This window comes from Mauremys reevesii, linkage group 1, assembly GCF_016161935.1.
Source record: "Mauremys reevesii isolate NIE-2019 linkage group 1, ASM1616193v1, whole genome shotgun sequence".
Classification (NCBI taxonomy): Eukaryota; Metazoa; Chordata; order Testudines; family Geoemydidae; genus Mauremys; species Mauremys reevesii.
Genome location: NC_052623.1, coordinates 168095623 through 168110935, shown reverse-complemented (window position 1 = coordinate 168110935; position 15313 = coordinate 168095623). Strand labels below are relative to the sequence as shown.

At 38.8% G+C, this 15313-nt stretch overlaps 1 protein-coding gene across 2 annotated transcripts in view; it reads right to left on the bottom strand.

Annotated features, from left to right (window-relative positions):
• CRYZL1 (crystallin zeta like 1) overlaps positions 1-15313 on the bottom strand; it is a 29895-nt gene that overhangs the window by 1934 nt on the left and 12648 nt on the right. The window contains exons 6-10 of one of the 2 annotated variants that reach the window (XM_039503291.1): positions 13418-13551; positions 10767-10878; positions 5264-5362; positions 4075-4196; positions 3422-3527 (exon numbers count right to left, since the gene is read on the bottom strand). In XM_039503291.1, the coding sequence (XP_039359225.1) occupies positions 3422-3527; positions 4075-4196; positions 5264-5362; positions 10767-10878; positions 13418-13551 (573 nt within the window). Of the gene's footprint in view, positions 1-3421; positions 3621-4074; positions 4197-5263; positions 5363-10766; positions 10879-13417; positions 13552-15313 lie in introns of those variants that run through there. The other variant, XM_039503297.1, reaches the window with a different exon arrangement.

Here is a 15313-nt window from a genome sequence, read left to right as displayed (position 1 = left end):
AGGTCCATGTTTATGTGTCAAAAACTATGCTTCCTAAAACAAAACAAACAAGGCAGGTAGACGAATGTATCCTCTAACAAAGACATCATCAGTTGATCTGCCACAGTACCTAGGAGTTCTAGTGCTGTATCATAACAATTTTAAAAATAAAACTGTCAAGTTTTACATGATCTATATGGTGCTATAGCACTAGTTACAATGTCCGTCATTAAACAGAGCATGGTGGTTCCCACTCTTTGGAGAATAAGTATGATAGATTTTGGTATGAGTAATCTATATGAATGATGGATAGCTAGTTGTCTGAGGTAAAAATCAAGACAAGCCTGGGAGCAGAAGAACATATGAAGCAGAACATACGGATTTACTAAAGTCTCAAGGAGTTTCTACAGTGTATAAATGCTGTGCATTTTCAAGAAATCTATTTTATTTGAACTGATCAGCAACACTGATCAGCAACAATGGGAAAAAGAGGGTTTTACTAAGACTATGTCTACTTTACAGACCTTACAGTGGCACAGCTTCAGCTATGCCCTTGTAGGGTCTCCCATGTAGCCGCTCTATGCCGACAGGAGAGAGCTCTCTTGCTGGCATAATTAAATCATCCCCAATGAGTGGCAGCAGCTATGTCAGTGGGAGAGTGTCTCTCGCCGACATAGCGCTGTCCACACCGGTGCATTTGTCAGTGAAACTTATGTCAGTTGGGGATGTCGTTTTTTCCATACTCCTGATTGACAAAAGTTTTACTGACAAAAGTGCTAGCATAGTCAGTGGTAGTCTTCATTTGTCAGTCACCAGAAAATGTAACATGGATTCATTCAATTTTAAGAGTAATCAATTTAGTATTCAAAATGTAAGCCATTTCAACCTGATCTCCATGGGATCTCTTCTGATGTTTTTTTTTCTACTATGTTCACAGTGCACAGATCACATACATATGTTCAATGTTTCGATATAACAATTCAAGGTAATGCTGTTATTCTGTTTGAACAACTTGTGGTAAATAAAATATGCTTCTTGATTATAGGACAACATAAGAGCTTACAAAATAAATCCTGTTTGTTTAGTTAGTTTAAGAGCTAAGAACACAAAATGTATTTCTCAGAATTATTAGTCATGTTTAAATCAGGAAAATTAACAGAGCTGCACTGAAGTGGAATGTCAGCAAGTAACTTTTTAAAAAGGATATTCATGATTACTTGTTTCCCCACCCACACAATGTTCACATAGACAAGCCCTTTGGAGTGCTTAACTTTGGTTAAACTATTGTGCAATTTAGTTGGGGGAGGGGGACTTCCTTTGCTCCAAGAGTCTCAATGTAGTTAACTCCCTTTTAGAATGCAGAGACTTAATCCTTACATTCCTGTTCTGCTGAACTGCAAAAATGATTCAGCAGATCTCGTGATCTGGGAGGGACCTTAAAACCATCATTAAATTTGCAACAAAAGGTATAGATATTGTTTTTGTTTTGTTTTTTATAAAAAGAGCCACTCATCTCTCCAGCAGCGTGTGCATGTGCACACACACGCGCACACACGCACACACAGACACACGCGGCTCAATAGAATGTAGGTACATAGAATTTGCAAATAGGGTACAATTTCTTAAAGTACAGTCCTTATGAAGACAAAATTAGAACAATGAGTTATTAAATATTTCAGTTTAGTCATTACAATACAAAAGTTAAGGTTTGTAGATGATAAAATTAATGCCTAGAAGAATGGAGAACAAGTAATCCCTACAATTTAAAAGCATAGACAAGATTTGATTTAAGGTGCCAGATCCTCAGCTGGTGTAATTCAACACAACAACATTGCCTTCTATGGAGTTAAGCTGATTTACATTGGTTGATGAACTGGGCCCTAATATTTTACTTTCTTCAAAATATTTGTTTTGGTTTTCTGTTCTGTTTTTCTCAAAGTACAGTAACTCCTCACTTAATGTCATCCTGGTTAGTGTTGTTTTGTTGTTAACGTCACTGATCTATTAGAGAACATACTCATTTAAAGTTGTGCAATGTTTGTTTATAACAGGGGTCGGCAACCTTTCAGAAGTGGTGTGCCGAGTCTTCATTTATTCACTCTAATCTAAGGTTTCACGTGCCAGTAATACATTTTAATGTTTCTAGAAGGTCTCTTTCTATAAGTCTATAATATATAACTAAGCTATTGTTGTATGTAAAGTAAATAAGGTTTTTCAAATGTTTAAGAAGCTTCATTTAAAATTAAATTAAAATGCAGAGTCCCCAAGACCATTGGCCAGGACCTGGGCAGTGTGAGTGCCACTGAAAATCAGCTCGCGTGCCGCCTTTGGTGCACGTGCCATAATTTGCCTACCTCTAGTTTCTAACATTGTTTAGCTGCTGCCTGGTTGTGGGTTGGGGCTTGAAACCAGGCTGGGCTGGCAGCGCCCCCATCAGCTGCCCTCCACCACCACCCCCAGCACCTCCTGCCCACTGGCAGGCCCCGCAAATCAGCAAATCTCCCCTCCCTCCCTGTGCCTCCTGCCTGCAGCAATCAGCTGTTTCGTGGCATTCAGGAGGCTCTGGGAGGAGGAGGGAGTGGGGAGGAGCGAGGATGCAGCATGCTCCCGGGGAGAGGTGGAGTGGGGGCAGGAATAGGGCAGAGCTGGGGGTTGAGCACCCCCCAGCACTTTGGAAAGTTGGCACCTCTGCAGCTGTGCATGTGCTGTCCGGAGGAGGGAGTGGTGCGCACCAGCGGGATAGCGTGGGTTCATCATCACGTTCAGTTTCTACAGGGAAGCGTTTGCAGCCACTGCTGTGCGTCTGGTGTGTCTCCCTCCTGCCTCTCTCGGTGCTGCCTTGTAGAGTGTGAGGCTACATTAACAATAACGTTTTAACCCTTGAGGGCTCAGCCGAGTGCTAGTTCATCATTTAGCAGAAAGGCATTCCCTGGGAAATATCCCACCTGATATCAACACAGTTGCTTTAGGAGAAGCTCAGGAAGCTCATTAGCAGGTCCCCAGACAATCCTCTGATTAGAACTCGTTTAAAACTTATGCTGTATATGTATATAATGTTTTTTATCTGGTGAAAAAAATTTCCGTGGAACCTAAACCCCGCCCCCCATTTACATTAATTCTTATGGGGAAACTGGATTCACTTAACATCATTTCGCTTAAAGTCGCATTTTTCAAGAATATAACTACAACGTTAAGTGAGGAGATACTGTATACACTTAGAGGGAATCTACATAAAAAGTCTGGTCATAGCAATAATGAAATATATATAAAAATGATATTCCAAACAATGGATAGTATGTTTCTGAAGTAGCAAACCATTTAATCGCATGGTTAAAATGTAGCATATGCTTAGGAGCTTTGTCAGATTAGAGTACATACTAGTAATTTTCCCCTCTCACAAGCAGATTAATGGTGATTTTAGATGCTAACCAGTAAAGGATATAAAGATACTTCCCCTGTTGCACATTTGACAAATTCCATACTTCATCATTCAGAAAAGAGACTGTGGCTCCCTTAAGAAACAAGCAATGGCTATCTGGAGGGTCCAGCTTAAACAAATTAATGGAAACATCATTACATTTTCTCAAATGAAAATGGTATGAGCCAATCAGATTACTGGATGGTTGGATTTATATTTACTCCTAAAAGATGAGAAAAAAACCCTTCAAAATCTATCAGAAATGAACTGATTCATAATAGTTACAACAGTGTAATTTTTTTTGAAAAAATGGTACTTGTACGACTGGCAAATCAGTTCAATACTTTGAACCAAACAGAATGAACCCTTCAATAATGGTGTATCCATGCTATTATAGTAATTTCTTTTCTATACCACCACCACCACCCATACAAAATGACACACTGATTTGTTATATGATAGAAATAAAGACATTTATTAATGTTGTCGTAGGATAAATACTTCCTGTGGATTTGGAAATAAACATCAAGGTTTGTGTGTGCTTGTGCATGTGTGTGCACAAACTGATTGATATTATTTTAGCAGTGGGAGGCCATTCATCTGAGAGACAGAGTTCTATGGACATTTGGTCTAAAATACTTTGTGGTTAAGAGAAAATTACAGTATTTTGTCCTTACCTGGAGGTTTTTCTCTGTGGTTACCCAGTGTCCTCCAACACTAAGAAGTGTAATGATATCATGTTTGTGTGGCAGCAGTTGCGGTTTTAATGTTGACTCATCTTCTTTACTGTATAATCTCACTTTAAAAAACAAAACAAAAAAGGAATATAAATTATGTACAATGCCTAACAAAATACATTTTATGTTCAGTTTCTGCTTTATCAGAAAAATATGTTTTGCATATATAAGAAACAGAATCTCATGAAGATTTCTCACTGAAAAGCACATGACTTGTACATTTTACATTTTCCTTATTCTTGTTTTTTCAGTTCAGTCTTAAATTGACTCTAAATGTATTTTTAATGGGGTGAAAAACTGTTTTTGAGATACACCCATTTGCAGATCAGTGTAGTAGAATACAGACCAAAACAGATGCATGGCAGTGATTAAATACAGCTGAAAACGTTTTTAGTGAAATATATGAACCTCTATGATGCAATACCAGTAACATTATATTAATATGTATTCCTTGTAATAAATAAGAGCTCAGTGGAAGTTTTTCTAGAAAGTCCCACAAATGTTTTAATTACCATTAAATAGTAATAAAACCTGTTAACTATAAAGCAAGTAGTAATCTCAGCATAGGAAGTTTATTCATGTTCACTCTGGGCTTTAATGCTCATGCAAGGTGCTGACAGCACTGGCGATTTATGTCTTTACTTTATCCACTAAACAGCAAAAACAGCAGTAGTACAAATTTCCTCCATGCTGATTCCTTTTTAACTAAAAGAAAAGATATCAGGCAGGATTTAGAAGATTAATTTTATTTATTTTAATGATAAAAAAAGTCCCATTTTCGTCATTCAGCATCATATATTGTCCATGGGAAATAAGTAATTTACAACTTAACTGTCTAAGGAGTTTTATTTAAAAGTAATTTAATTAGTAAAATGTTTACTTAACAATTAATACTAATCTGTATGACTGTGCAGTAGTACCAGATACTTCCATTAAAGGGTGACGTAATCTCATACATTTAAGGAGATCTGGCACTCAGAGGCACAAGTGCATTTGCACATTGTGGGAGAACAGACACAATTGTTGTATATTATGTAGGTGTGTTTTTTAATTGAAGTGTTTTGCAATTTGTTAAAAAATAAAAATATTTAATACCACTCAGCAGAGCAATTCTGCAGCAGTTACAAACCTCCAGCATCGAGGACAATATCCACTCCCAGCCCGCCTGTTTCCTCCAAACAGCTTTCTGCCACATCAATCTTACCATTTGAGACATCAATGACTCGAGCTAGACAGGACAGGAAGTTTGGTCAGTTACAGTAAGAATCTAGAACTTAAACCCAAAGCAGAACACATGCAAATGGAGTTTCTATTCTTTAAAATGAGCTATGAACAAAACTGCAGCTAAGCAAAGAAGTCCAGCAGTTTCTATTCTTCAAATTATTTAAGACCAGTGATTGAATTTACTGAAACCAAACCACTAAAGGATATTTAACAGCATTTAAGCTCAAAATGAAACACATAGTGGTGTTTATGACAAGACAGCATAAAAAAAAAAATCTATCAGTGATCAAAATTAGATGATGGTAGGACTCTGGGGTAATTAGCTATACCAGGTTTCAGAGTAGCAGCCGTGTTAGTCTGTATCCGCAAAAAAAACAGGAGTACTTGTGGCACCTTAAAGACTAACAAATTTATTTAAGCATGAGCTTTCGTGAGCTACAGCTCACTTCTTCGGATGCATAGAATGGAACACACAGACAGGGGATATTTATACATACAGAGAACATGAAAAGGTGGCAGGATGCATACCAACAGGCAGAGTCTAATCAATTGAGATGAGCTATCCTTAGCAGGAGGAAAAAAACTTTTTGAAGTGATAATTAAGATGGCCCATAGAAGGTGTGAGGAGAACTTAACATAGGGAAATAGATTCAATTGGTGTAATGACCCAACCATTCCCAGTCTTTGTTTAACCCACAGTTAATAGTATCTAGTTTGCATATTAATTCAAGTTCAGCAGTTTCTCTTTGGAGTCTGTTTTTGAAGTTTTTTTGTTGCAAAATTGCCACCTTCAAGACTGTCACTGAGTGGTTAGAGAGGTTGAAGTGTTCTCCCACTGGTTTTTGAATGTTATGATTCCTGATGTCAGATTTGTGTCCATTTATTCTTTTGCGTAGAGACTGTCTGGTTTGGCCAATGTACATGGCAGAGGGGCATTGCTGGCACATGATAGCATACATCACGTTGGTAGATGTGCAGGTGTATGAGCCCCTGATGGCCTGTCTGATGTGATTAGGTCCTATGATGGTGTCACTTGAATGGATATGTGGACAGAGCTGGCATCGGGCCAGGGGTTCTCAAACTTCATTGTACCGACACTCCCTTCTGACAACAAAAATTACTACACAACCCCAGGAGAGGGGACTGAAGCCTGAGTGGGTGGGGGAGCCAAAGCAGAAGCCCAAAGGCTTTAGTCTCAGGCAGGGGGCTTGTAATCTGAGTCCTGCTGCCCAGCGCTGAAGCCTTCGGGTTTTGGCCCTGGGCTGTGGGGCTCGGGCTTCAGCCCCCAGCAAGTTTAATAGGATTGCCAGGGCTAGCTTAGAACGGGATCACGACCCGCAGTTTGAGAACCACTGAGCTATATTATAGAAGCAATATGGACTAGAGAACAGTGGTCCCCATACTCTGGGACTCACCTCCCTAGCAGGGCGCAGAGGAATGTTCAAGGAAGGTGTGGCTGGGCCTGGGCCAGCCCGCATCGGAGACGGGGAGGGAGTGGCTCTCAGCCTCACACTGCCCCTTGCTTGGTTCTAGCCCTGCCCCCAACCCCAGCTGCAGCCCTGCAAGCCTGGCTCCTGGCCCCCAACCACGGCCCGGCTCCCGATGGGGAAGGGGGAGCGAGGGGTGAGGACAGGTTCCATTATGGGTAAGGGGGGGATGTGACGAAAAAAAATGGGGACAACTGGACTAGAGGAATGATCAGAAAGTCATCATTTTTAATCATGGTTGTGTCACTGACTTGCTTTGTGGATTTGAGCAAGTCACTTCATCACATTCCATCATGAAGGGATGAAGCGGAGAGGGATAGCTCGGTGGTTTGAGCACTGGCCTGCTAAACCCAGGGTTGTGAGTTCAATCCTTGAGGGGGCCACTTAGGGATCTGGGGCAAAATCAGTACTTGGTCCTGCTAGTGAAGGCAGGGCACTGGACTCAACTCAATGACCTTTCAGGGTCCCTTCCAGTTCTATGTGATAGTTATATCTCCATATATCCTCATCTAAAATAACCATGCAATAATGATAACACTTAATTACCTACCTAACAGAAATGCAGTGAAGATTAACATATTATATTTTTTTATATAGTGCTATTACACAATATCACATTAAAGAATGCTTTCTGGCTCTCTTTTCAAAGCTTTATTGAAGAAATAGGTGTTGATAAGGTTTATGTTGCACCACCTATCCAGCAGCTCAGGGGTGGGCAAACTTTTTGGCCCAAGGGCCACATCTGGGAATATAAATTGTATGGTGGGCCATGAATGCTCACAAAATTGGGGTTGGGATGTGTGAGGGGGTACAGGCTCTGGGGTGGGGCTGGGGATGAGGAGTTTGGGGTGTAGGAGGGTGCTTTAGGCTGGGACTGAGGGGTTCAGAGGGCAGGAGGGGGAATCAGGGCTAGGGCAGGGGGTTGGGGTGTGGGGAGAGGCTCAGGGGTGCAGGCTCTGAGCGGTGCTTACCTCAAGTGGCTCCTGGAAGCAGTGGCATGTCCCTTCTCTGGCCCCTATGTGGAGGCATGGCCAGGCAGCTCTGCACACTGCCCCATCCGCAGGCACTGTCCCTGCAGCTCCCACTGGAGCACCGGAAGGGGCCACTGGAGCGCATAGGAGCCGGAGTGAGGCCATGCCACAACTTCCAGGAGCTGCGTAGTGTGGCCCCCAACCCAGCACCCTGGCTAGACAGCGGGAGCTCGCGGGCCAGTTTAAAATGGCTTGCGGGCCAGATCCGGCCTGCGGGCTGTAGTTTGTCCACCCCTGAAGTAACTGTTTACATACAGTTATGAAAGTAAGACTAAAATCTGATTCCAGTTGCTGGAAATCAAGAACAATGAGGGTACAGAAGTAGCCAATTTCAACTTTTTTCCAGCTTGTGGAATAAAATAGACATTTCTATTTAAATAAGCTGAATCAGTACAGTTTTTGCACTTTAAATAAACATAACTGAAATAATTACAAATAAAATTGGAGGTACATATCCAAAACATAAGGGATTAAACTAAAATTTGCAAAGTGAATTTACCAATTAAAGGTTGCCTCGTGCCTTTTTGATATTAAGGAAGAAAAAAGGAGAGAAGAAGAAGGTATGAAGCAGGCATTTAGAAGAGTCAGTAAATGAAAAAAAACAACCAAACTTAGTTAGGAATTGTAGTGAGGCAGAGTGGCCTTCCTTTAAGCCTGACTGTTATTGAAAAATTGCTTACTTTCTCATTTTTACCATATAATTATAAAATAAATCAATATGAATATAAATATTGTACTTATATTTCAGGGTACAGTATATAGAGCAGTATAAACAAGTCATTGTCTGTATGAAATTTTAGTTTGTACTGACTTAGCTAGTGCTTTTTATGTAGCCTGTTGTAAAACTAGACAACTATCTAGATGAGTTGATACACTGGCTAGAAGACCTCTGTGTACCTCCAGGGGAACGCGTACCCATGGTTGAGAACTACTATGCTAGAGTATCAGTTGTTTCACAGGATGCATCGTGGGTACCCAACTATTTCTTTCATTCATTAATCAAAATGATGCCATGACTGAGAGCATAATTTAACATGTTTCTTTTTATACCAAGTATAAATTCTGTAACAGATATATTTCAAAATTATTTAACATCTATTTTAAAAAGCGGGTGATTGGTAACCAATTGTGAGGTGGCAGTCTAGTTATTTGTCTAAAAGGTGAGGTAACAGTCTAGTTATTTGGAACCACTTCATTCACATACAGAACAGTTAGTGCTATATTCAATGAATATTTATAAATTTTGCACTTTAGGTCAATGTGCTCCAGCCTATAATTCAAATATGTTAGTCACAACCCTGTTTAAATCCACTTTTTGCCGGCAAGGTGCAATAACAATTTTTCAACCAGTGCAGACAAGGCTTATCTGTGTAATAAATCATTTTACAAAATCAAAGATCCTCCATAGTTTATAGAAATTTTTAAAAAACCCAAATATTTATTACAAGGTTCACCAAGTCTTCTGTGACCAGCACAATCACATTAGCTCTCTAGAAGCAATATATAGTTCTGACTAACAGTTTCAATGTACCTTAGACAGGTCTTTAGTCCTTCCCTCCTGCTTCCACTGAACTTAATGATGAGTAGTTGGTAAAAGCAACACTTTTCATGACTTGAAGCCACCATTTATCCAATACCTACTATTACACAGCATGAAAGTTGTCCAGTATCAAACACCTGCTATTTACTATACTGAGAAGGCTCAGAGGGAACCATGACATCACCACACAGGAGAGCTGTCACAGGGAACATATATAAATAAACTTTGCAGCTGATTACCATAAGTACACATTTCTTTTTTATGTCTCATCTGTACTGTGCTAGAAATACATTACGCTCATACTTATGTTCATATTCTGTCCTGATTCTGAAATTAACATTAGAATCCACCAGTTTTGCTATTGTCTTTCGTCAACAAATTATTGAAAGCATATGTGAAAACAGCTTCCTGTATATACACCAAATATTAATACCTACCTTTCAAGTGAAACTTGTACTAAATTTACACAATTTACACATTTTGGAAAAGGCAAGATTTTATGCTTACATTGTCTTTTTAAAAAAAAATCTAAAATACATAAATTAGATCTATTTTTCCCTGTATCCCTATCAAAAACAAATCTTTTGACTCCCAAGAATAGTGTCCCAATACCTTACTCCAAAAAATCCTAGTGTATGTCACAACAAACTGGGAACTGAAGGAGTCATAGATGAATGTGCACTTGGAGCTTAATCTGAAACCCACTGAAGTCAATGGAAAGACTCTGGCTCAGACTTCTGGAGGATTAGATTCCTAACTATAGAACTTCACTGATTTTCTGACAAAAAAATTGTACCAGTATCATGAAACTGAGTTCCCTCTTGTTTCTGTAACAACTTAAAACTAATTCCCCATAGTTTGTTTCAATTCTGAATTCAATTCAATTTGTTTCAATTCTGATTTTAGGCCGCTAAATACTATACCTCGAGCTCACGATTATGTCAGAAAGACTTCAGGTACAGAGATTGATTCTGTGCTACTGATGGTCAGGTAACATTTTCTTTCACTCTTGAGCAATGTTATTTACTACATGAAGAGACTGCCCAAGCAGTCTGATTAAAACCAGGCATTAACTTATATAGAAGTGTCTTTTTGCTAGATAAGAAGTATTGGGAAATAGCCAACACCACAACGGATGTGAAGATCAAAAACTCCTGTTCAATACATCTAAAAATATGTTAACTGCATTTGACTGGAAATTAGACTAAACTTTTACACTATATATGAGACTATTTATTTTTAAGTTTGGATTTTAGATTTCAGTCGTTAAAATAAATAAAAACGTCAAACTGAAAAATATATTTCAAATCGTGGTTCCCACAAAGTGTAGTGTCAAAGAATATAACTTACCCACAGGAGGTCTAAGTCTCTCCAAGTACTGCTTGTCTTCAAGACTATATGCTGTAGAAATTACTTTGGCTCCTCTGTGCTGTGCTAACTGAATAGCTATTGTACCAAATGGCTGCAGGGAAAAATTATATACCAGTTTATTTACAACCACAGTAATGAAATGTAGTTTGAAGAGAAGAGTTTTATTACAAGGGTAGCTCTAGAGCGATCAAAGAAGGACACCTTGAAACAGGCTTAATATTTTGATGTCTTAATGAAATATGGCTGGACAAGTATTTCAGATCCCTAGGGGCCTGCTCTTGTGCTCACGGAAGTCAATGGAAGTCTTTTCACTGACTTTAATGGGCTTTGGATCAGGCTCTAGGAGATTAACAATCTCCTTCCAGAGAAGCTGTAGCTTGAATTCCAGCTCCATTGTATAAAGTAATGTAAATGCAGCTGCAATTTCTGAGTATGTCTGTAGAAGAGAGGAAGTCTTTGCATTTGGTTGCTACTTGAAGGATGACATGCTCCCTAGCGAGGAGCTCCAAGCACTTATCTTGTGTATGTTGCAAAGCTATATTTACATTGAAATAATGTAATGTATAAATACATTATATTTGCTCAAGTGAACCTAACAGCTGCACCAGCAGTTAAGAGGGCAGGTATTGAAAACTGAACAACACTGTAAGAGAAATTGAAAAGTGGTGGTGGGGAAAGAGGTCAAACTAAAGAAATCTTCTTCCATCTACAGTTGAGGGATCAATATAAAGAGTGTGTCAAAGCAGAGCAAAGCTTCTCACACAACATGGATAGGATTGTACAACTGGCCCAATGTTTTAGGGGCGTCCCTTCTTATCCTTGTGAATCATCTACTGAAAGACAAAGGAAGAGGATACCAGACTTGATTAGTCCAATCTGTCATTGCAAACGCCATGTTCCTGGGTAAATTCCTTGATAAAATTAAATTACTAGGGCTGTCGATTAATCGCAGTTAACTCATGCAATTAACTCAAAAAATTAATCGTAATTAACCACAGTTTTAATCTCCCTATTAAACAATAGAATAGTGATTGAAATTCATTAAATATTTTGGATGTTTTTCTACATTTTAAAATATATTGATTTCAGTTACAACACAGAATACAAAAAGTGTACAGTGCTCACTTTATATTATTATTTTTGGTTACAAATATTTGCACTATAAAATGATAAACAAAAGAAATAGCATTTTTCAATTCACCTCCTACAATACCGTAGTGCAATCTCTTTATTGTGAAACTACAACTTACAAATGTAGATTTTTTTTCTTACATAACTGCCATTAAAAATAAAACAAAGTCCACTCAGTCCTACTTCTTGTTCAGCCAATCGCTAAGGGAAACAAGCTTGTTTACATTTACGGGAGATAATGCTGCCTGCTTCTTGTTTACAATGTCACCTGAAAGTGAGAATGGGCGTACACTTTTGTAGCCAGCACTCCAAGGTATTCACGTGCCTGTTATGCTAAACATTTGTATTCCCCTTCATGCTTCAGCCACTATTCCAGATGATGTGCTTCCATGCTGATGACACTTGTTAAAAAAATAATCTGTTAATTACATTTGTGACTCAACTCCTTGGGGGAGAATTGTATGTCTCTTGCTCTGTTTTACCTGCATTCTGCCATACATTTCATGTTATAGTAGTCTCGGATGATGACCCAGCACATGTTCCTTTTAAGAACAATTTACTGCAGACTGACAAAACACAAAGATGGTACCAATATGAGATTTCTAAAGATAGCTACAGCACTTGACCAAAGTTTAAGAATCTGAAGTGCCTTCCAAAATCTCAGCCGGACGAGGTGTGGCACATGTTTTCAGAAGTCTTAAAGGAGCTAAACTCCGATGTGGAAACTGCAGAACCAGAACCACCAAAAAAGAAAATCAACCTTCGGCTGGTGGCATCTGACTCAGATGATGAAAATGAACATGCATCAGTCAACGATGCTCTAGATCGTTATCGAGCAGAACCAGTCATCAGCATGGGCATATGTCCTCTGTAACAATGGTTGAAGCATGAAGGGACATATGAATCTTTAGTATATCTGGCACATAAATATCTTGTGACACCAGCTACAACAATGCCGTGTGAATGCCTGTTCTCACTTTCAGGTGACACTGTAAACAAGAAGCAGGCAGCATTATCTCCTGCAAATGTAAACAAATGTGTCTGTCTGAGTGACTGGCTAAACAAGAAGTAGAACTGAGTGGACTTGTAGGCTCCAAAGTTTCACATTGTTTTATTTTTGAATGCAGCTTTTTTTTGTACATGGTTCTATAGTTGTAAGTTCAACCTTCATGAAAAAGAGATTGCACTACAGTACTTGTATTAAGTGAATTGAAAAATTATTTCTTATGTTTTTTACAGTGCAAATATTTATAATAAAAAATAAAAATATGAGCACTGTATACTTCATATTCTGTGTTGTAATTGAAATCAATATATCTGAAAATGTAGAAAAACATCCCAAAATATTTAAATAAATCAAATTCTATTATTGTTTAACAGCGCGATTTAATCACGTGATTGATCATTTGACAACCCTATAAATTACTATATACGAGTAGGAAATAATCTGTTCCTAAATTATTTTAAAGATATGCCTTTAGCATGCTATTGTTACCTACACTTGCTCCATCCATTACTAGTACTGTTTTTCCAGGAGAAACAAGGGAAAGATAATGTAGCGCTGTGTATGCTCGTAGGCCATCACGAATGGTCCCTGCTGCTTCAACCCAAGGGACTTTTTCTGGTTTATGAACTGTGTAAAAAAGAAGAAATAAACAGAGAGGGAAAGAAAGCAATAGGTTTTGTAAAGACTTGACATTTCAATAAAAACAATGTTAACAAGTTTTTAATCTCTAGATCCTTAGTCATTTTCTATACAAATAGAGGAAGAAACGACAAACACCAGTCATTTCCTCTAAATCAAGTCACCTACATAAGAACGGCCATACTGGATCAGACCAAAGATCCATCTAGCCAAGTATCCTGTCTTCCAATGGTGGCCAATGCCAGGTGCCCCAGAGGGAATGAACAGAACAGGTAAATATCAAATGATCCATCCTGTTTCCCATTCCCCAGCTTCTGGCAAACAGAGGCTAGGGACACCATCCCTGCCCATCCTGGCTAAAAGCCATTGATGGACCTATCCTCCATGAATTTATCTAGTTCTTTTTTTAACCCTGTTATGGTCTTGGCCTTCACAACATCCTCTGGCAAAGATTTCCACAGGTTGACTGTGCATTGTGTGAAAAAAATACTTTGTTTTAAACCTGCTGCCTATTAATTTAATTGGGTTACTTCTAGTTCTTGTGTTATGAGAAGGAGTAAATAACACTTCCTTATTTACTTTCTCCACACCAGTCATGATTTTATAGACCTCTATCATATCCCCCCTTAAACGTCTCTTTTCCAAGCTGAAAAGTCCCAATCTTATTAATCTCTCCTCACACTGAAGCTGTTCCATACCCCTAACCTTTTTCCAATTCCAGTATATCTTTTTTGAGATGGGGAGACCATTCTGCACACACTGTTCAAGATGTGGGCGTATCATGGATTTATACAGAGGCAATATGATATTTTCTATCTTATTATCTATCCCGTTTTTAAATTATTTCCAACATTCTGATCATATTTTTGACTGCTGCTGCACACTGAGTGGATGTTTTCAGAGAACTATTCACAATGACTCCAAGATCTTTTTCTTGAAAGTTAACAGCGAATTTAGACCCCATCATTTTATATGTGTAGTTGGGATTATGTTTTCCAATGTGCATTACTTTGCATTTATCAATACTGAATTTCATCTGCCATTTTGTTGCCCAGTCACCCAGTTTTGTGACTTCCTTTTGTAGCGCATCGCAGTCTGCTTGGGACTTAACTATCTTGAGTAGTTTTGTATCATCTGCAAATTTTGCCACCACATTGTTTACCCCTTTTTCCAGATCATTAATGAATATGTTGAATATGACTGGTCCCAGTACAGACCGCGGGGGCACACCACTATTTACCTCTCTCAATTCTAAAAACTGACCATTTATTCCTACCCTTTGTTCCCTATATTTTAACCAGTTACCAATCCATGAGAGAACCTTCCCTCTTATCCCATGACAGCCTGTAATTGCTGGGATCACCTATGGAATGCTTTTTAAAAATTGGTGTCACATTAGCTATCCTCCAGTCATTTGGTACAGAAGCTGATTTAAATGATAGGTTACAAACTACAGTTAGCAGTTCTTCAATTTCACATTTGAGTTCCTTCAGAACTCTTGGGTGAATACCATCTGGTTCTGGTGATTTATTACTGTTTAGTTTATCAATTTGTTCTCTATGCCAGACTTTATTCCAACTGGGTTGGGATACCTTCCTATCTCAATGTCAAATTCTCAACTGAACTTTTAAAATTACCTACGTTAGAAAAAAATATCACTAGACCTGGAATTTCTAGTTTATAAAGTGATTCTGTTCTGTTACTCTGCCAGGTTCCCCAGCACCTGGGAGGAATGGGCAAAAGTCCATTA